Source organism: Urocampus carinirostris, chromosome 9 (genome assembly GCF_059441175.1).
Source record: "Urocampus carinirostris isolate Australia breed hairy pipefish chromosome 9, RoL_Ucar_1.0, whole genome shotgun sequence".
Taxonomy (NCBI): domain Eukaryota; kingdom Metazoa; phylum Chordata; class Actinopteri; order Syngnathiformes; family Syngnathidae; genus Urocampus; species Urocampus carinirostris.
Genome location: NC_142357.1, coordinates 7,398,877 through 7,421,958, shown reverse-complemented (window position 1 = coordinate 7,421,958; position 23,082 = coordinate 7,398,877). Strand labels below are relative to the sequence as shown.

The window sequence follows — 23,082 nt, the reverse complement described above, 5'->3', positions numbered from 1 at the left end:
CAGGTCAACTGTGCCAAGCTCAAGGAGTCATTAGACCCATCACACCCACTCCTTCGGCATCTAATCCACCACATGGAGATAATTTTGTTTACATACTTGTGCAGCACAGATTTTGTTTGTGCGTAAAAAAGCCATCTAGTTAAACAAAACAGGGATATGTTCTTGGAAGTGTTAGGCACAAGTAAGATTCATTACACCTTGTATATTAAATGTTACATTTTGACTTCATCGTTACAAAACCTCAATGAAAAATGTCGCACTAGGTATTATATATGTTTTCCTCTTTTTCCTTTCTTGTCGTTTTTATATGTTGTTGTATTGTAAAGTCATTTGTGCAGAAAGGGGAATAACCCAAATGTCAGCATTTAAACTTTGGGAGGTTAATATCAAAAGTTGCATCAACATAGCGTAATAAGAAAAATAAAAAGTAAAAAACCAAAAAAAATACGGAAAGAGATATTCCAACATAATATGTGTTTAGTTTTTTATGAGTTTGTCTATGTCATCAAAGCTCTTGATCAGCCGTGTTTTGATCTGATCCGGGAGACCTCCTTTTATTACAACAGAAACTTTACACATTGCCGTCCAGGTGCTGTCTTTCAGTCCGTTTTTGTTTTGTTTTTCATTTGGCATGCGTTCTGGGCGATTTAAGTGTTCATTTTGGTGTGATATTCATTCATGTAGACTTTTTGACCTTTTAGTTTGGGTCCTTGCTTCAAAATATAAAGATTATTTGGTGGAACAAAAGTATTTTGAGCTAGCCGTATTGCATTTTGAATTTTGCAATGCGTATTATCTAATTTAGTGCTCAAAAAAGGGGCATACTGTAATACTTTTATTTAATTCTGAGTGACATATCAAATTTATATGTAGATGTTTTCATTATTATTTATCTTTGCAAATTCTGAAAAGACTTACATTATTTTCTTTTTTATTTATTATTTTTTGCATTAACGGAATGTTTAGAAAAAAGCCCCAAAATTAGATACTTCTTTTTGATATTGTATTGATGACATGAGATACCTACATTACATTCCAAACTGTATTGGCATAACAAAAACTTGAATCGATATTTTTTTTTCTCCTGACTGGGTCCTTCTTGAGATTTTTTTTCAGCCATTATAGGCCGCAAATAAAAACAAAGTTCGCCCCCTGGCTTAAACTAATATCATACTCCATTGGCAGGAATATTTTCACATTTCAAGTCCAATTATTCTCATTTTAAGATATGTAATCTTATGTGTGTAATACAACAAGAAAAAAAAAGTCTTTGAAATATGCTAAATCCTCATAATTAGTTAATCATATATAATACCCATCTTACCATTATCTGCACTGCTTATCCTCACCAGGGTCACGTCCACCGCCCATATATAGTATACAGCATATAATAAGATATTTTAGATTTTGCATTTGTGTTTGAGCTCCCTTTGGGTACTTAAAAAAAATAACTTATGTTAAGTGCTTACGGTTCACTGATCCCTTAACTTCCAAGGCCATCACGTCACCACTTCCTGTCAAGTGTCTTGGACAAGTAATGTTCATATTCACATTTTAAAAACAAATTTTGTTTCAATGATGCTTTTTGCTTTTTTTTTCTTGTTAAAGGTACATTTAGTACTTATTAAACTATAGAAAATGTACTTTGTTTTATAATGTGAAATTTGTGTTTCGTTATCTATTTATTTATGTAATCCCTTTTGCCAAAATAAAAGCATTTGTGCTTGTCAGGTGTATGTGCCTGATACATATTTGACTGGCGATACTTCACCTAGAAAAGGTTGCAAAGCACTGGATTAAACAGCAGGTATAACATAAAATATGCCTAACAATTTCCAATCAAAAATAAGTATTCACCAACCGTGTATACAGAAACGTAGTGAGGACTGCAGAAAAAAATAACAATGTACAATTGCATGAGCATACTGTTGACAAACGCCGCTTGAGTGCGTGCGCTATAGCTTTGGGAAAATTGGAAAAAGGAACTCGAATTTGTGCGGTTGAGTCCAATTGTTTTTTTAGTGGGCATTGCTTTTTTGAATGTTAGAAATCATGTGTTTTTGTTTGCAAGTGTGTATTTGCGCTTGTATGCGTACGTGTGTTCCTCACCCGCAGCTTCTTCCAGCCGGCAGCTTCACGCCTCATTGGGGTTCATATTGATTGGTCCAGTTTCTCTTTGTTTTCAGTCTTCTATTTTGGTCGACTGATGCAGCTTAAAGAACCCACTGGCCTTTTTGAAAGCTGCTCTAACTGCTACAGGAGTCATCAGATAAAATTGCTTTTAAAAGGCGAGGCAATCTGTGGTCAGACGCCTTCGAATGGAAAGAATAGCCTCTTTTGGGGTGAAAAGCTCCAGATAGGCGTATTCATCGCAATGCAATTCCATCTGAGAAGTTCACCTTTGCTAACATATGTGTACAAACCAGCGGCACATGGCGAGGTTCACAAATGATTGAATTTACATTGTATTGACCATTGATTGGCAGAGGAAGATATATATATATATATAAAATAAATAAATTCAACGATTTTGAAATACAAAATTTTGAATTGTGAAATGAGATAAAAAAAAAAAACGTTTTACAATGAATACATATAAACATTTAATGTATTTTTACGACCAGTTCAAGGTGTCCACTGCCCACTGCCCGAGAATGCCCAGGGTGGGATCTAGCACCCCTGTGACCCTACTGAGGATAAGCGGTGCAGAAAATGGGTGGATGTGCCGGGCCATGATTTATACATTTTAAAAATTCTTGCCATTTTTCAGTATACAGTATTTGCCTTCTTCCAGTGATCAGCTGAGTAACTGTAACACTCATCCATATCACTTTTCTTTACATGTCTTTTTTTGTGTGTGTTTTTTATTGATATCACAGTTCTACATTCTGTGTACAGCGACCTCTTTTTTCCGGCACTTCTAAATCAAATTAAATCAAAATGTTTTTGTATATACTTTTCGGGCAACATATTGCATCTCAGTCCTGTATGTAAGAAAATAAAACCCCCTCATTTTTTCTGTATCCAACAACGCCGAACGCCGAATACACAGGTGCACGAAATGAGTAAAAGAAAACGAAAACAAAATACATAATTAAGAAACCCAAGGGGAAGCACAAAAAAAATTAAAAGATACTGGGCCTAAAATGTAAACCTTGGGAACCCCCATTCAATTAAATGTGTTGTGCAGAGGACCATGCATTAATTCTTACTAAGAAATGTCCCTCTATGATGTAGGGTTTTCTACTCGGTTTTTGAATCTACATAAAATAACGTTGTGATTTACTGTATCGAGATGCAGTAGCACCATAACTGCATTATACTTAGAATTATGATAACCATACTTGCGTGGCTGGTGGGAGTGAATTATTATTATTATTATTATTATTATTATTGTTGTTGTTGTTGTTCTTGTTGTTGTTGTTGTTATTATTATTTCTGTTGTTGGTATTTTTGTTAAGTATAAGCAGATTCCTATTTTATTTGTTCTTATTACTAATCAAATATGTAAAATTGATATTTTTTGATGAAGACGCTTTAGAAAAACATGTGACAAACAAAACAGTGCACAACACCATCAGAGGGCACATGGTGCCTTACAAACAACTGTTTTCAACAGTGCGCAGATGGAAACTTTCGTTGTATGGCCATGTCACAAGATCATCTGAACTGACCAAAATAATTCTCCAGGGCACAGTCCAAAGGGGCAGGAGAAAAGTAAGACTGAAAAAGAACTGGGCCGACAACATCAAAGAATAGACTGGTGCCAACTTTGCCACGACCTAAGAACAGTCCAGGGACCGTCAACAGTGGAGAAGGCTGTCCAGAGTTGCATTGTTATTGGTGCCCTGATGATCCATGCGGTTAAGGGATCCGTGAACCGTGATAACATTTTGAGCCATAATAACCACAAATGATAAGAAAATTCCAAATAAACATATAAACGTTTGCGCTAAATGGTGTACCTATATTTGTTTTAATGAACTAAGTGTGCATTGTACCATCAGATGGAAACACCAAATTATGGTGGTCAACAGATGGTGACTAGCACTTGCAGGGGATTTTTTTTCTTTTTGCTATTCCATCCCTTACTCCAAAATAAATAAATCAAATCTAACAAGAATGAAACTTACTGTATGATGTGCTTCATGTTGGTACTTTGAAATAAAATGTCATTCTCACTGGAAGTCAATATATATTTTCAAACACTATGTTTGTATGTTTGTGCAAATTGTTTTGCACAACTACTGAAACTATCTTGGACACAGAAAATAAAACAGTAAGACAGAAAACACATTACTGACACAGCATTATTGAAGGTATTGTTGGATACATTAATCAAAACATGACACAAAAAGAAAAACTAATGCTGAGAGTGAGCATGGCCAAATATGGTCACCTTACGCCCCCTCCCCTAAGGAAATTTGACAGATCTGTGTCTGCCAACCTTTGCTTAAAGGTTTGCACCGTATTTGCACTCATAACCCGGTCAGGCAAAAAATTCCAAATTTTTGGTATCCTGAAAGAAATAAAGTTTCCGTGCAAGTTGCTGGTAGGTCTAGGCACCCGTAACTTATATCTGTGACCACGTAAACCATCAACACGACAGAACTCAAAAAATTGATCAAAAGGCACATCGATCATTCCATGCAGTACTTTGAACACAAAAATTAAATCAAATCGAATTCTACGGAGCTCCAAAAAGTCCAAGTTCAGTCTTTGTAGTCTTTCCGGATATGACAAGCTGTGCATCCCAGGTATCCGCTTCGTATATTGTCGTTGAACTCCTTCCAGTAGGTTAATATCCTTGAGTAAGTAAGGGTTCCACACAACGCTGTTATATTCTAACCCGGGTCTAACATAAACGCAATATCTTAATGATTCCATTAAAAAAAAAAACATTAAAAGGGTAAAATAAAAGTAGAATACAGTAAAAGATTGGAAATTAAACAAATGAGAAATAAAAAAAATGATAAATTAAAAGCCATATTAAATAAGTGGGTCTTAATCCTCTATTTGAAAATATCAAAGGTCCCCGCAGACCTGATGTCCTCCAGCAGACTGTTCCTTAGGTAAGGGCTAAAGTGGCTGAATGCTACCTGCCCATAGGTTTTCGTACTCACCCTAGAAACTGTCAACAAACCACTGCCGAAGGGACCTCAGGGACCGCGAGGGCTGATATCATAATGGAAAATCGTATTGCCCTCATGATCATATATATTTTATATTCTCAGCACTAATGCTTTGGTAACATTTGACTTCAATCATGTTTTACAGAATGAATGATCAGTAATTTATTTGGAACATTCGAAAATTGTTAGGCAACAACAGAATGACAAAAGCTAACATTACAGTTGACATTGCGGATGTACGTTATGTCCACCAACATGCTAAAAGTGTTTAGTTTTCCTGGTTATGTTCTTTGGTTAGTGCCAGAGGGGATTGTAATGTGGCGCCTGTCCCTGCTCCACTTAATCCTGACTCATCTCCGGCAGCGTAGCACGATTACGTTGACAGCTCGTAGGGTGTAAACACAGAGTGTGGGTGGTTGGTTGAGACACGAAATGTAAAACAGTCAAGAACACGTTAAAAAATACAGTCATAAGTAATTCTCAAAAAACAGTTCCAGAGAATAAAATATTGTACACTCTCTTCCTCAATCCTTCCACCCTTACTTTCTCTCTCATTATGCACTTTAAGACGCATTCATGTCCTTATCATATAAAACCCAATGGCTCAACAAGACACTCACATCAATATCACAACCCAATGGAACACGTTACAATTCGTAAAGGTTTGGAAATATAATAAACTATGATTGGTAAGAAATTGCAAAAAATATATTTGCATTTCTGCATGGATTTAGTGGTTCTCAAATTGAGGGTATGTGTACCCATGGAGATATATACTGAAAAAAAGTTATTACCATATTGGCAAAAAATAACATAAGAATTGAAGTACAACATGATGTTCATTACAAAAAGAAAATGTTTTAATGTTATTCTACGATATTTTTTCTGTTTTTTTATTTCAAATAACAGAAATACAAACTGTCTTATCTAAAGGATATCTTTTTATTTTCTTTAGTATGTGTAATATAAGACAATTTCAAGGCTGTTGTTTGGCAATGGATCAATGGATTTCAAAAAAATTGAAATCATGTTAAAATCAATTTAAAAAAGTAATTATCAAAACACGTTTTTGTTTTTGTTTTTAATAAAAAGAAAATGTGTTCAAAAGGTTCATTTTTTCTTTATTTTCAAGGAAATATTGTGAACATGGACATTCTCCTGCATTGGCAAACATTGTTTGCAGTTCAAGTCTTCTTCTTCTCATTTTAAGTAAGATAGTTTACCTAATGTTTTTCTTATCAAACAAGATAAATTAGGAAAATCATATCTAGGAAATAATACATATATACTGTGATAAATAAGCATACCCACCAACACTACCTCTTTCCGCCCCTCACAAATGCATACCGCTTAAAAATGCATAAGTCATTGTGTGTGAATAAAACACTCAAATGGTAGCTTGAGATTTCAATATTGGTAAAAGTTTGCCACTTCCATTTGAACAAGGACATTGTATTTTTTTTAAATATCCTGGAGACAGATTTTGTTTCGCACTAAAAATAGCGTGCGTGATAAAGTCAAAACGTTGGCATATAGGGATAATAATAACATGATTTTCCTAGATTTGTTTGATATACTATTTGCTGGCTATGATTTTTTTTAAATGCACATTATTTTAAAAAATATTAAAAAATATGTTTAATATGTTTGATTGTTGATTTATGTACTAATGTATGTTTGTATGTACTGTTGTATGTATTTGTATGTATATATATATATATATATATATATATATATATATATATATATATATATATATATATATATATATATATATATATATATATTTAATCCCTATTCCCTGATAAAGACTGGTTAGTGAATACATCACGAAAACAAAAATCATGCCAAGCAATAGCTAAGATAAAAATATTAAGAAATTATTCCCAAAAGCACATAACATATCTAATAAGCAAAATCCTCATATCTAGCCAATGTATGATACATAACAAAACCGATGGTAGGACCGAAGTGCATATAAGCAGTCACACAGCCATTCTCAAAAACGTGCAGACTTGAGCATTAGGGGCAGTTGCAGTTTAACCAAAAAAAAAAAGATCTTACCATCTTATGACTTTTATAATTCATCGACCCCCATAACACATAAGCAACATGCGCACACCCCAGGCGCTCAGTTGGCTTCAGACAGAAATTGGTTTTATTGGTTCAGGAGTTGCCATTCCTCAATCCCCTTCGTTCTCCTTCACACTTGTTTTGCCCATTTGTTTCTCTCCTCTGTCAGTGCGCTCTCTTCCCTTGCCTGAGACTTTTATCTCTGCCTGCATTTTACAGCCGTTGCCATTGCAATCTCTCTGAAGTTTAGGCCTTGCTAGAGGCTGCCACAGCCGCATCGGTAGACTTGGATGAGCAATTACTCTTACTGTACATGCTAACTTACATACTAAATGGAATGATTGATGCTTGGATGCTGGTAGTGATTATTTCTATTTTACCTGCTCATTTTAAGACACGGCACATGATATACTGAAGGGTTGCTTAAAAGCTTTTTGTTCTATCAAGATGTATGTATGATTGACTATGGTCTCTTATGAAGAGATTGAATTGAAAGCACTTAAGTTACAAACAGTCGTTTGTATACTTGTGTTAGTTTGTTGACCGGGCATTTTTCTCAACATTGTTTATGCCATTGGTTAGTTTTGCCCAGTCTTCTTCAGATAGAAGCATGGAGGAATAATGTGTTTTTGTCAAGTTTAGTTGCATCACAATAAAATAAATGGTAGTTTTTATATGATCAAAGCACTTATGTTCCTTGATGTTCAATGTATCATGGTTCACATATCCCTTAATTACAACTCCGTGTGGTGTTTCTTGGGCAAGTCCAGCCTGGTGGGGTGCCTATCCCTTTCTAGGCCATCTTTTTGGGAGTATATGGTCTTGCTCCCCCACATTAAACATATTTACCAATAGTAAGTGAAGCTTACTGATCTTATCCAGATACAGCACCTTCATATATATATATATATATATATATATATATATATATATATATATATATATACATATATATACAGTAATCCCTCGGTTATCGCGGTTAATGGGGACCAAAACCACCCGCGAAAAGTGAAAATCGGCGAAGTAGCGACGCCCCTTCAATTTTTTTTTTTAAATTATTTTATTTTATTATTATTATTTTTTTTAGACCCGCGAAGCTCTGAATATATATATATATATATATATATATATATATATATATATATATATATATATATATATATACATTGATTTTGTTGAGTGCAGGATTGTGCCTGTGTACATCTTTGGACTATAATTATCATATTGCTACCATGCCAATATCTGATGTCCAACAAAAGTACGGTATTTCCTCGATTTTCACACAATTGAATCCATTCATATGTAGTGTAAGTCTATGATTCTGGCAAGCCATGCAAAGCACACCTTAAAATCAGCCACAGAAATGGAGCCTATTTTTGGGGCAAGAGCATACAAGCATAATACGTCCTTGATTTAGGAGTGTGTATGAATTCGATCTTTAGTTAATGTCGAAATAATGATATCAATTTGTGTATTAACGTCACTCATGGTTCCCCCTTGAACAAAAGGCTTGCAAACATGACTTGTAAATGATTCAATAGCCTTGTTTCAATATCAAAAAACGATATGTGGATCTTAAAATGTTTTAATTGGTTCTAAAGTGACGCAAAAATGTTGCAACTTACGCAAAAAAAACAAACAAACATATAACTAATTAAAAGAAAAAAGGAAAAGTCTAACCACGGTATGGTGAGGGAACACTGGATTGCTATTTTGATTTTAATACAATAAGTTACTTGTGTCTATAAAGGCAGCATCACTCGGAAATCCTTCCCCATCTTCGAGCTGAGTGAAATCAGGCTAAAGGCTGTCCTTTTTTCGGTAGACTTGCCTTTCATTTTTATTAATTGTCTAATTAAACTTTCTTTGCAAGGCAAGTCCCTGACAACAATAATCACGCAAAAATGCTTGAATCAATGTATTATGTTTGCGGGCACGTGTAGATGAAGTAAGTCGGAAAGCAGTCTACATGTGTCTGTTTTTTGTGTGTAACTAAATACCACTTACTTCCAATTGTATTAGTTAATACAAATTATAAAAGCCTCCTCAAGCATGAAAAAAGACCATTAAACTGGGAAAGACCGCTCCCATTCTTCAGAATTAAAGTTCCGTTTTGACCTCCTGTGTCATTTGTGTAGGACAGCCACTTTTGGTAAGCTTCATCGCTGTTCATTTCTTCATTCTCAATTTAAGGATAATGGCTCTGATCATGGTTGGTTGAGTCCTAAAAACCTATAGTAATGGATGTGAAATTTTTTTTTCAGAGGCAGACAGGTTCTTTTAGTGACATTTTGATTGGATACGTCTGAAAGTAGCCAGACGTGAGTGTCATTATGAGAAAATAAAGTCGGTGTTCCACAAAATTAAAATATCCACGGTGAAAACTTTTGCAGATTTTCACAGGGGAGCAGGATCTTTTTATAACTACGTCTAAAAAATATAAATAGTTGTCTTTGTGTGCTATTTCATATCACAGCCACAGATCCCTTAACCGCCTGGGTCCTTAGGGTACCACTTTCGGTAGTGCGTCTTTGGCAGGTCCACCTATCTCCATGACATTTTTGGGGGGTTGGGGTGTGAAACAGTTACAACTAATTTCCATGGTTACCTGGAGCAGGAGAAGCCTCCGCACCTGGCTCAGATGTATGCAATTAAACATAAATAAACATTTCAGTGGGGAAAAAATATTAATAATAATAATCTAATATGTTTTTCACAAGACGGTGTTCTAAAACTAAAGTAATAATATGCAATGACATGCACTGGTAATGATAATTTGGTAATAATTTCAATGCCAATTTCCAAGTAATTAGAGGGAAAGCCACCATACAAATGTAGTTCAACAGGTAAATAAATCAGATGACAATGATTATACAGAAGTTAGAAGCATTCGTGAACAATCCCAATTGCCTGGAAAAAAATCAGTAATTTTACAAACTGAATAGTTCACAAAAGTGAAATGGCAACATGAAAACTCTGGGGAAACCTTGCTTTAAATCAGACAACATCAACATTTTAGTGTTTTATCCCTAAAATCTGCCCATATAAACATTTCTATATGGCCTACAGCATGACTAGCTTACGTTTTGTTTGCACATCCTTTTTGTCCACCTGATGGGAAATAAGACATTCCTAGAACTAATTTAAGTATGTGGAATTTTGTAAACAGAGACTTTTGACTCCATTATATTTATTCATTCAATAGTATCAGAGACAAAAATAATAATATATGCTACATAAAATGGAGGCAATATTTTTTTATTTGAGTTCAATTTTTAACAACACATGTTGTTTTGTAATTTAGATTTTTTTTTACTGCATTGGTAATGTTCTTTCCACTGTCTTTCGTTTGGCTGTACTTCAGCGGCACTGACCTCTTTGCTGATTTGTACATGCCTTGCAACAGAAGTGCTATTTAATAATAATAGGAAATGAACACAATTCTAAATTCATCTCAGGTTCTATAATGTAGCATTATCATGAGTAAGTTGATCTATTTCCATCTACACCTCCTACAATGAGAAATGATCCATGCACAGTTAAGAGTGGTTGGTATGTGCCATTGTGCACCATTGTGTTGTACAGCAGACTTCACATTTGATTGTCGTCCCCCATTTAAATATTGTAACTTCAGCACTATGTTGGTTACCTTATTTGGAATCGCAAGTAGCGAAGTATGATAATTAACGAACAGGTTATGGAGGGGGAAAAAAGAAAAGCCTATCACAGTCAAAAAAGAACAATTATTTGTCACCCTGAGACCATTTTGTAATTTTTCAAGACGTAAAAAACTAATACTTACCCATTTGAGGCATCATCTTCCTTGTTTTACGATATTTTTTATCGTTGTATTCATGTTACAAATTGATAAAAATAGTCTTTAAAATTAGCATACATTTGTGATATGGAATACAATTGTTTTCATTTTAGGAAGATTTGTTTTCTAGTTTTAAAATATTGAATGTGCAAAATGGTCTACCATCTCTCATATGAGAAAAGAAAATTGCTCATTTTAAATCGTATATGTATAAGTTAAGGAATACAGTGAAGTAATAAAAATCATACTTATAATGATATGCAAAAACAAGTAAGAAAATAGTAATTGGGCGTATACTTATTTATTTCAGTATAAATAATGTGATAGGCACAGCAGTTTAGAAACAAAATTATTTATGAAAAAAAAAACATTGATCAAGAGATTTATAATGTGCAAAATGATCTTCCATTTCTCAAATGGAGAACAAAATGATTATTTTAGGTTTTATGTGTCTAATATTGCTATACAAATGTTAAATAACGCACTAAAGTAAGACAACCATACTCATGTCATCATCTATTTGCAAATATGTAATGTGGTTGGTATGGTTGCCTGAGATATTGTTGTACATCACAAATCACCCAGGCTTCATATAAATTGTCAAGCAACGCAACAATATATTTTTTCTCTGCACCGCTATATAAAGCTTAACAAGTGTGAAATCTAATCATCACTATGGAGGGCAGAATAAGTTATATCTAATCAACTGGGACCACATTAAAATAAGAGGATTTTATAGAGAAGGGAGAGGACTTTTCACGAGGTTGAAAATCACAGTAATTTAGAGATAGCTAAAAAGTTAACTCCGTTTGTGAAAAGCAAATGTATAGCAAAATTAACATCAACATTTAATATGTGTTTCCTTCCCCTTTGCCTCACTACTCAATTTAGTGGCTTTTCAGCCAATGCTGGCTAAATAAAAAACCTGCAACCTGAATATCACAATTGACATCCTAAATTGTTCTTAAAAGGAAAAAAAAACTGCATTAGTTATTTCGATATATAGTTTTCAAGTTCATATAGACATTTTAGAAGCATCACTCTTCTTTTGAGTTATAGTCTCACTTCAAGCATATCCTTCAAGTCAATCTCAGGGGGTAAGTGACAGCACAGAACCCCCCTCAGTGCGCTGCCGTCCTATTACCTGTGGCAGTCATCTCGCTGTCACGCTGATCAATGATTCATGTGCAGGAGGACCTTGGCCTGTTAGCTTGCTGTGCCTCAGCTCTCAGCTCCACTGCGCTGCTGCCTCTTCAGGAAATAATGACTGGACTTTCGTGTTGAGTATTTCTCCTACCATTTGGCACCTTTTTGTAGGAATGCTGAGAAGACGGACACAAAAGGGAAAATGAATAGACAGCCGGAAGGAAAAAAGCGTGCACACGTACTTCATGCAGAGCACACACTGCTCACATAACTAACTGCATACTGTACTTAGAGTATGTGTGTGGTTGTATTCTTTTTATTTAATTCAAGAGCATAACATGTCCTATAGAATATTTTATTTGGATAAAAAAAAATCCCCTCACCCTTTGTGGGTTATTATGTGTCACCCTCAGACTTGGGTCCTTTACCAAAGACATGGATGTTAGAAGATTCTGCGTAATACCTTAATTGTTTTCCTACGACAGCACTCTTCTGGAGTAATGCTTCAGCTGTTTTCCGGGGATCTGTTGGAGCCATTTTTCCAGTTTACGGGTTACTGACTCAGGTATCCCCACTAACATGGGGTCCACACTAGCCTTGACGCTCCACATCTGTTCCAGCTGCTCTTTCAACCCTTGGTAATTGTCCAGTTTCTCGTGATCTTTTTTCCTGATGTTGGCATCGGCTAGGATCACCACATTTATTATCAACACCCTCTTCTGTTCTTTGTCCACCACCACTACGTCCGGTTTGTAGTCCAGGAACTGCTTCAAAGCTGAAGTCCCACAGCAATTTGACCCTTTCTATATTTTATTTACGGTAATGATTCGTGTTTGACACACACCCATAATTTTTTATTTAAAAAGTGCATCACATTTTGTTTAACTTTTTCTCAGTAAGTGAAAAGTGTTGAAAAATAAAATGTATTTACAAAGTTAAGTATGAAATAGATACTAACACTAAATTTATAATGTATTTATTTAACGTCCTTTAATGCTTCATCATCAAAGAGTTGTTTCCTTGTCGTGGTTTTTTTTTTTGTGTTTAGTTTTATCTATCAGGACGACCTTTTGTTTTCTCAATTCTACATCAGTCATATCTTGTACCATGAGTAAAAATAGTATTACAATGAAATCAAATCCAATGCCTTTTTTATGTCATCTATATCACTGGTGGTTTAGTGGTTATAATTAGGCAATCTCGCCGCTGGTTTGATTTCCGCTGCATCTAACAATTTGTGGTCACCACTATTTCTGCACAAAAATAGTATACAACCGTAAAAACTAGCGTATAACGTGCAATCGAACTTTTAGTTATATTTTAGTTTAATAATGATGCTTTTTACTCAAACAAATCCACTATTTCTAAGTGTCATGTCATGTTTTTATTTTGTATTCTATTATGTTTCAGTGTATTCTATAGTAATCGTATTTACATTACAGTTTGTGAAAAAACACTTTCTTTTTTAAAAGAATGTTTTTTCCCTTCTTTCCATCAAAAATACACTTTCTTAAAAATTCTTACAATATTGTTTATCAATTTTGTGTAGAGGTAATGATCTCAGCTGCTGGAGAACGTAAATTAAAAAAATACTTTCTAAACCAATATTCAGTCACACAGATTAGTTTATCATAAGTTAATCAGCACAGTGACACATCTACTTTTTCAGGGTTACCGTGGCAACACTCCTCACAATCCAGAGTCCCCGGTTTATCCCAGCTATGTGTTCTTATGTGAATTTTGAATCTTCACGTTATGCTGTAGTATTTTTCTAACAAGAACTCCAGTTTGTCTGAACCTTCCAAAAACATGCTTTGTTTGTTTTCGAGTGTATACGCGCACTAAGTAAACTGCAACAGCAGTCATGAGGCCCAATGACTATTTCATCTGGGAATGAAAATAATCAGCAGAGAGATTCAGATTTGATCAGGCTAGGACATTGTCTAGGGTAAAATAACACCACAACATATTCTGAACTAATCCTGAACTGGAATATAATCATGAAATCATATTTTGTAGGGACATGGAAGATTGTTTACAGTATGTCATTGCTGCTGCCCTATTTTTTTTTTTTTTTTAAATCTACTGAGCTGTCATCATATTCAAACAGCAGAAGAATATTGGTGGGGGTTGAGAATGTCTCAGTAGGAGTCTGCGGGTCATTTACAAATGTAATCTTACCCTTTGTGCAATTGTGTACTTCATTTATTTATTTCTATTATTTAGGTGTCACTTGTTTGATGTTTTTTTATGATTAATCTTGTTTTATTTTAGGGAGCAAAGGCTGTTGTAATTCCCATAGAAGTAACATAGTCTATCACCATGACATCTGTGCGAGGTGTATTTGTTCAAAGTTGTTAAAACAAAAATGAACGTGAGTTGAATTGTTTTGTCAAAATATTGTTAACTTGCTCATGAATAGTAAGCGATATTTAAATATATTTGTTTATGTTTTTAGCTGAAAGCACGGCGGCGCAGTGGTTAGCGCTTGTGCGGCACAGTTCGTCATGGGAACCTGTCGTGGGTTCAAATCCAGCTCCAGACTTTCTGTGCGGAGTTTGTATGTTCTCCCCGTGCTTGCGTGGGTTTCCTCCGGGCACTCCGGTTTCCTCCCACGTTCCAAAAACATGCATTTCAGGTGAATTGGCCGGTCCAAATTGTCCCTAGGTGTGAATGAGCGAATGAGTTGTCTGTCCCCGTGTGCCCTGCGATTGGCTGGCAACCAGTTCAGGGTGTCCCCTGCCCACTGCCCGAAGATGGCTGGTATGGGCTCCAGCCCCCCCGCCGCGACCCTAATGAGGATAAGCGGTACGGCTAATGAGATGAGATGAGATGAGATGTTTTTAGCTTTTCCTAGATTGCAGATTTTTACCAGTGCTCACAATCGCCAGATTGCACATTCTGCACACACATTCTAATCGAGCTTCCTGCTCTCATCAGGACTTCTCATCACAGCTCTGTGACTCTGAACGCTAAGTGTTGTAAGCGAAAGGTCAACAACTGTAAAACAAAGAGTGTGCAAGACAAAAAAAAGGGAGGATAGACTGATGAGTACGAAGGGCAAGTGTTCCAAGAGGGGCTTTTTAGGGATGCTGTAGTAAAGAGCAGAGGACAGTGAAGTGGTTAAGGATTATTACTGCAGAATCATCACTGGGGTGGGCAGGACCAACAAATGTTGATACTCTGAAGAACAAGAAAAGCTTTTCACAATAGCAAAAATAGAAAAAATGAAATCCACGAGCCAAATTCCTGAAATTCTGGAAAAGTGAAGGCTGTGTCATTCCTTTTGGAACATTCATTTAGGAGACTGAAAGATTGTTCCATTCCACTGGAAAACAATGCACGGACATTGGTAGCTGCAAACCCTGTTTGGTATCTGAATGCCATTCTAACTTGATTGAACTACCATAGATAGTGGGCATTTTTCTGTAGAATTGTGTTGTGATCTGTAACCAGTTTCCTGGAGAGGGGGTATAATGTATGCATATTGCTGTGAAGGCCAAACATGTGGTTAAGTTTTAAAGCTGCTGTTTTACATAAAGCCAACATTGTTATTTGTACATGTTGTCTATCAACCTGATTATAAAAATGTACCAACACAGCCATCGATTTAGTTACTATTGTGTCCAAGGCTCTCTGCTGAATCTTCATGTTTCCGTACCATAGTGGTTAGCACGTTCCCCTAACACACAAAAGGTCCTCAGTTTGAGACCGGGTGTTAACACATGTTGGCCTGGAGAGGGATGGGCACCACCAAGTTGTACTTGCCCAAGACACACCACAGAAAATGGTGCCTCTATGACCCTAGTGGTTAAGGGATCAAACCAACCCGAGTCTTCGAGTCAAGTCAAAGACAATAAATTAATGTATAATTAATTGAAGCAAACTCCAATCGAACATTCATTTAAAAAACAAAACTGTTTGTACTGCTATTTCTCCAGGATAATTAAATCTTACTTTTCATGCATTTATAACACAATAAAATCCCCCAAGCCCAAATCATTTTAATATAAAAAACTCAAAGTTGAAAGAAAAAGCGAATTTGGACGAAAGTGCAGTCTTTGAATGTCCATGATGAGCCTCGTCACATACTGACACTTCAATTGGCACAAATTAATAGTTGCATGAAATCTTTCTCATGGCCCTAAATTGTTACCGTAAGTGTCACTGTTTTCCTACAAAGAACTCAGATTCTGCATGAGAAGAGAAATAATCCAACATTGACTCTATGCCGAACTGAAGAATTTATTGACGCCTTTCCCATCACACATCTGCCCAATCCTCATCCTTTCCTGAACATTCACTGAAAGAACCAACGACAATTTTTAAAGCGAGTGAGTCTTTCATCCTTTAAAAGCAAAAATGACCAATCGCAATGTTTTAGAAATATTTTAAAGCCATTATAAAGGTTCCTCTCTTGTTTTCAGTGCTCTTTTACTCAAGGAATTTGAGATCTCAAGTAATTTTCTAGCAAAACTATACTCATAATTATTTTTAGCACAATCAGTATTGTAGATAGTTGTGCAGTTTGGTATTCTTCACCAGAGTATCACCAAGGTGCGGTCGAGAAGTTTCTAAGCAGAATGATTTCAATCAGTTCATAGGCCACAACAAATTACTGTGTTTGTTTGTTTGTCTGTTTTTTAAATTAGAGACAGTGAATTTATAATCATTTCTCTAACATACCTATTTTTGTTGAGTATCCGTCCTGGCTTCCACTGTACTAACATTTCAGGATGGCAGTACGGTTAAATTTGTTCCGCCACTTATTTTGTTTGAACAACCTTATAATAAAAAATAGAAGAAACTTCCATAATTTATTGCTCTTTCTATAGTTTTATTATATTTTACTAAAAATAAAACATTTAAAAAGTTGTAAATTACAGACATAATCACAATTACCAGAATTATTGACTAATATATGCTATTACCTCTTGAGGCAAAGCATCCACAATTAATAATTCCTATGATCAGAACAATTAATTATTATCAACTTTCAAGACATTATATGTAGACTGTTATAACAATTTAAACTTGAACAAAAAAGAATAATTCGGTGCAGAAAACACGTTTTGGAGTTGTTTTAGTGGGTGCAACTTGACAGTGGCATAGTGGCACCATGTACACAACAGAGTGGTAGCGTGATGGTTCTGTCGGACACAGAAAACCGGGCGCGGTGCGGGGGGGATGCAGAGACAGACAAAATCACCCTTTTCTTCCTTCCAAGGCCTCACAAATAAAATATAAACATTTGTATTTGCTTTGGGCTCTATCCCTCAAATCAAGTTAGTTTGTGAAGCTCGGGCTGGTTCAGGCTTTTATACCCGCTGGCCGGGCTTGGGCCGGATTATTTTAGGCCGGATCTTACATTAGTTGGGACGTAACCTATGCAACAATAGATAATTCTATTTTTTACCTTTCTTCACTGAAAAAAAACTTAAATTTTATTGTGTAATGAAATTTAACTAATCAAGCCATATATGCTTAAAAACTTCCGAATCATTTGTACGGATATCTTTGGTCAGCATACCTGTCAACCTGTACGGTTTTGCCGTACAAAGCACGTTTATTATGCATTTTAAGACGTGTAAGAATCTGTAAGGAAAAACGCAAATTTGTCAATTATGGGTACCATCCGGTATACACGGACTATCATGAAAAGGCAAATCAATCAAGTCAAATGAGTTTGCCGCGGAAGCCTTTATCTCGGTATGTTTTTTTTTTCATTTCAAACGAAGCGAGCGGTTTGATGTAGTGAAAGCAAGTCTGTCTCTTTTTAGAGAACCGGCTTTTTCGGCTCAACTCATTAATGAGAGAGCCGGCTCTCAAACAGCTCACTTACTTTGATGCATTATATTACGAATTATTATGTTGTATGAGAAAAAAAGGAAGTATAAAATGAGAAAATGAAAAAAGACAAGTTTGTGGTTATCCCTTTAATCAGTATATAACCAACACTAATTTAATGCAGAAAATGAATTCATAATTTGAATAAGAAAATGTGTTATTCTACTTAATTATATTTGGATGTATTTTTCCTTCTACAGTGAACGTCCAAGCTACTTAATTTTGGACCTTTTTTTATAATAAACCTCATTCATGTCGAGCAACTCAGAATCTCACAACAAAATGTTAATCAACAATATATATGATATAACGAAACACATGTACAATATAACATGTTAAACTACATAAATAAACACGTTTGAAAAGAAATATGGTGTAAGATTATTTTGTATTTTGTAAGGGCATAGTGCCGTGGAGGTTGACAGGTATGGGTCGGTAACACCAAACATCTTTTTACCTTTTTTTTTCTTCCAAACTGCTATACCGCTTAAAACTGGATAAGAATATGTGTCTTTTCACATATTTGTCCTGTAAAGATGGTTGTAATTTTTGATAGTTTCCTGGTACTTTTGAGAAGAAACATTATTGCATAGATAAACCTTGAGTACATTTTAAAATTGTTTCTCCAGCTGGTAAATGATCGGGATCGTACAGTAGTTGCAAGTATGTCAATATGGGAGTCCAATCATGTACAGGTACACATAAAATATTTATTGATTTTCATCAAATGTGTTGGCCATTTTTTTTTTCTGCGCTGCCATTTTGTGTGGAGGTTAGCAAGTTTGTATCAAGTACTTTTTGTAGGTGCCACCAATCAGCAGAGGGGGGGTAGACAGTGAAGATACTTGAAGTCTTCAGAAGTTCTTTGATCTTCAATGCTTGCCGACAGCTTCTGACTGCCACCATTGCATAGTTACTCCGTGGATCAACCCTTAGCTTTTGTTTGATGTTCACAAGGTGTCACAGAAGGAAACTTGGCAGTGATTTATTTCATTTTTTTTCTTCTTCGCTTGGGCAAAGACATGCTTCCTTCAAAGCAAGGATTTAAGTACAAATGAAAGCAATTTAGGACTGCGATTTTTTATACATGGGACGTTTTGATTTGTCCGAGCGTGTTGAATAGTTAATGGAAGATTTCATTGGCAGTCTTGCGAGGCCATTAATATCCTTAATGGTCAGGTGTTGGTTGTTCCTATTTAACAATGTGTTGGATTGTTTTTCCAGTAAACAGTTTGATGAGCATGAGGCTGAAATCCAGTATCCTCCCATACCCTTTGTTGTTTAAAAAGCCCATATGGATTGGGAATCAGCAACGGGTTTCAAAGCATCATTAGTCATGCACAAAAGACTGTGTTAGCACTTTAATATCAGCCTTGGGCTCAAGTTCTGAAGATTTCTCGTAATTGCCCACCTCTGCTACAATCTATGTGAAAGTGTGTGGGTGTTTGTGTGTGAATGTTGGTGATCCATGCATGTTAGTGTATGTTTGCCTGTGTTGTTATGCATCTGCTAATTGTGTGCTTCTGTGATGGAGACTGAATACCCAAATGCAATTAATAACAACCAAGATATAGGCTTTAAAGGAGAGTCAGAAACAAAAACGCTGAATTCTTGAATTTTCTCTCCTTCGCACTAATTTCCTGTGTGTGTGTGTCTGTGTGCAGCGGTCCACCTGTTAGGTCTGACCTGGCATCTGCGGCACGGTGAGAGCCAGCTGTATGAGAATGGTGTGAGCTCAGCAGACCATCAACAGGAAGACCGCAAAACTAGACCTACTAGCTCCATCCACCTGCTCGATACGCTCAACCCTGAAAACACACATACGAGTGACAGAGGTGAGAATTAACCAAAAAAACAAAATAGTAATGAGAATATGTATTACGCTTCCAGCAACTGTCAGGCGAACTGTAGGATGCTAAAGGAATAAAACTGGCGGTCTGGATTTATTATATTATTATAAGAGCTTGACTGTAAGTCCAATACTCTGCGGATTTTCAGCGGGCATTGTATTCTGGACGCTGATTTGCTCACAGTGCCATTTACCCGCGCTCTATTGAATTTCTTCAATTTGACGTTCACATTACGTCAACATCCATTGCGACCCCCCGCATAGCTTTAATTAAATAAATGGTAGTCAAATTATCCTGGTTTTCACCAGTTCTAAGCCAGGTGTTAGGTGCTACACTCCCGTCCCGACGGCCACCACAGCTGAGGAGATCCGTGGGAAGGGTGATGCTTGTATCCAGAGTCGCCGCTGACACATGGAGCATTGACACACCTGCTCCATCCACCTCTATCCTGGGTTTCAAAAGGAACGCAACACCAACAAAATTGAGGGAAACCTGGTGTTTTTTGTTTTGTTTGCTTTTTGTTTACATTGTGGTATCTGTTCTTGATATTGGTACTTGAGCATTTCTAAGAATCGAATACTTGTACTGATAAAACTGCTCCCTTACTTCGTCCATTAAATATGTTCTATAACCATTTGGGGTAAAAGAAAATTTAAATAAGGGGCCGGTCACACAGACATTTGCGGCTGAATCAAATTTATGCGTTTTTTTTTTTGCCCGTGGTTGCCCGCGATGGAAAATGCGCAAAATTGGCCAACCCGCTGTTCATCGGTGGTATGCCCGCAAAACACGCCGGTGACTGTTCCGCTTCCTCATCGCGTCATTTCTGCGTCATTTTCTCATGTGGACCACGGGTATAAAAGCTCCCGAGCCGGTGTTGTGCTCAAATCCGACTCCTACGCAACACATCCACCCCCCCCACCCCCTTGCGTGAACGCGCATTCTGCTGCGATCGCTTTTGTGGGAAGCGTGCATTGACGTTGGTGACTTTTTCATCCGCGTTAACAAACGCATTTTGTAGAATATGATCGCACTTTATTGTTTAAATAAACGCGTTATATAGACTAGGATCTCCCAATTGTTATAATTAGCTCGCTTTATTGTTTTAATAAGCGTTTTATATAGAATACGATCGCTTTTGTTGGAAGCGCAGCAGAATGCGCGTTCACGCGAGGGGGGGGATTTACCGTTCGATTACGTTCACAACAAAAACAAAGACGGAACTGTTTAAGTTGTATTACATTCCCAACAAATGCAAGACGAAGTGGTTTTGGTTATATGTTCGCCATTACATTCCCTAAAAGTGAGATAAAACGAGGTAAAAGTGGGGATGCGAATCTCGTCAGGGATGCATTTCTCGGATAACACCGGGCTGTAGAAATCATAACCGCTCAAGACACAGTCCAGTGAAGATCAAGATTTCAAGCTATGGCATCATTTTTATTTTATTATCTTGAAAAGAAATGTCAAGAAATAAAAATGGATTAAGACGAGGTCACTACGCTGACGGGGATCCATGTTCACCCCCTTGACGTCTCGAGCACAACTGACGTGTTTTCGGCAAATCGCGCTGTATATACGCGGAGAAAGGCGTTTGACTGTCACACGCCTAACACGCTAATTTCACGTAATAACACCGCGATACAGGCGCAGAACATGCTATTACCATGCTCCACCCACGATTACCCGCTGAAATTTCCCGTCCTACCCATGTGTAACCACGCCCTGGCCGCGGCCAGAGCACGTCGTTCCGCGTCATTTCTGCGTCATTACCTCGTGTTGACCACGTGTGCGGCACGCGGTTTAACACGTGCTCAAACTTTTGAGCAGCTCAAAAGTTTTGCGCGCGGCCAACCACGTGTGAATTTCCGACCGCGAGTAAAGCACTGCTGTATCTCGTCTATATGGCGGTCTCAAAACGTCCAACAGCGCCCAACAGCATCTGCTTGACGGCCAGAAATTTCTGGCCGTGGTTCAACCTCGATACGCTCGTGAAAGGCTGTGTACCCGCTCTCTGAAGAATTGAGCAGCGCAAAACTTTTTCGCGCTGCCACCCGCGCGCGAATTTCCGACCTCGTGTTAAGCACTGCTGTATCTCGTCTGAATGGCGATCTCATTGCGTCCAATAGCGTCCGCCTCAAAGGCAGAAATTTCTGGCCGTGATTCAGCCGCAAATGTCTGTGTGACCGGCCCCTAAGGTCTTAATTATTATAGATTTTTAGCATTTGGGAACTGGAAGGTTTGGCCTGAGTCTCATCTCAGTTATTTTAACTAGATTGCTTGCTATACTAGAAATTATACTAGTATTAAGAATTAGGAGACGGCATATTCTCATTCAACTATATACTAGTCGCCAAAAAGATATAATTCACAGCTGTGAAGGATTTTTCAGCATGATGCAGAACAAGTCTTTTTTTTATCTAACATAAATAAATAAATGTAAATGTGAATGTCATGTCAGTGCTTCAATAAGAAAATATTTTCTTCCAATCCAATTATAATAATGCTTAAACGGAGTGCATTAGGTATGTTTGTATAATTTTCAAGCTCTCACATGCATACATTTTCATGTGCATTCTGCCTCTGCAAATGGTCTTGCAATCATTTTCTGCTTATACAGTACACGCATTAGAATCCTTCAATGTCCAAACAAAGCATAACAATTGAACAGTGTGCACTGTCCAAAAACATGGCTAAAAGACAGCCCATTTTGATTGGAACCTTGTCCTGTACACGCACTCTGCTTTGTGTGATGCATGTTCAGATAATGGACCTCACTTCACAAATTAGTTTTGGACATATTAGTCATTTAAAAGAAAGGTAAGATAATTGGTTAATCATGTTCCCTCTTAGCCACAACGTGACTTGAATAGACTCTCAACAGTCACTTTCCAACTAGCCCGAGGAATTACTAACACCAATTGAACTCCATGATACGGTACATTAATTGTGAGTGTTGCAGGTCACAATGTCAGGCAGGACACAACCACCTTCATGGTCGGCTGATGGATATTGCAAAGTTGTCAGTGCTCATGTTCAGCACTCAAAGAGAGAGAAGGTTGAAGGCAAACTGCAGCCTGCTGCATTTTAGGCAACCTGGGACATCCCTAAAGCAACCGTTCTTATTGAATCCTCACATACAGAGGATTAGCACACAAATCAGGAGTTAAATCCCTGATAATAGAGTACAGAGGTCATTTAATTTACTTGGGACTGT

The 23,082-nt window shown here is 36.8% G+C and overlaps 1 protein-coding gene across 1 annotated transcript in view; it reads left to right on the top strand.

Moving 5' to 3' along the window:
- Window positions 1-23,082, top strand: part of tenm1 (teneurin transmembrane protein 1) — a 381,706-nt gene that overhangs the window by 166,364 nt on the left and 192,260 nt on the right. Inside the window, exon 6 of the mRNA XM_088344425.1 lies at window positions 19,680-19,850. Coding sequence (XP_088200551.1) covers window positions 19,680-19,850 — 171 coding nt within the window. The remainder of the gene's footprint in view (window positions 1-19,679; window positions 19,851-23,082) is intronic.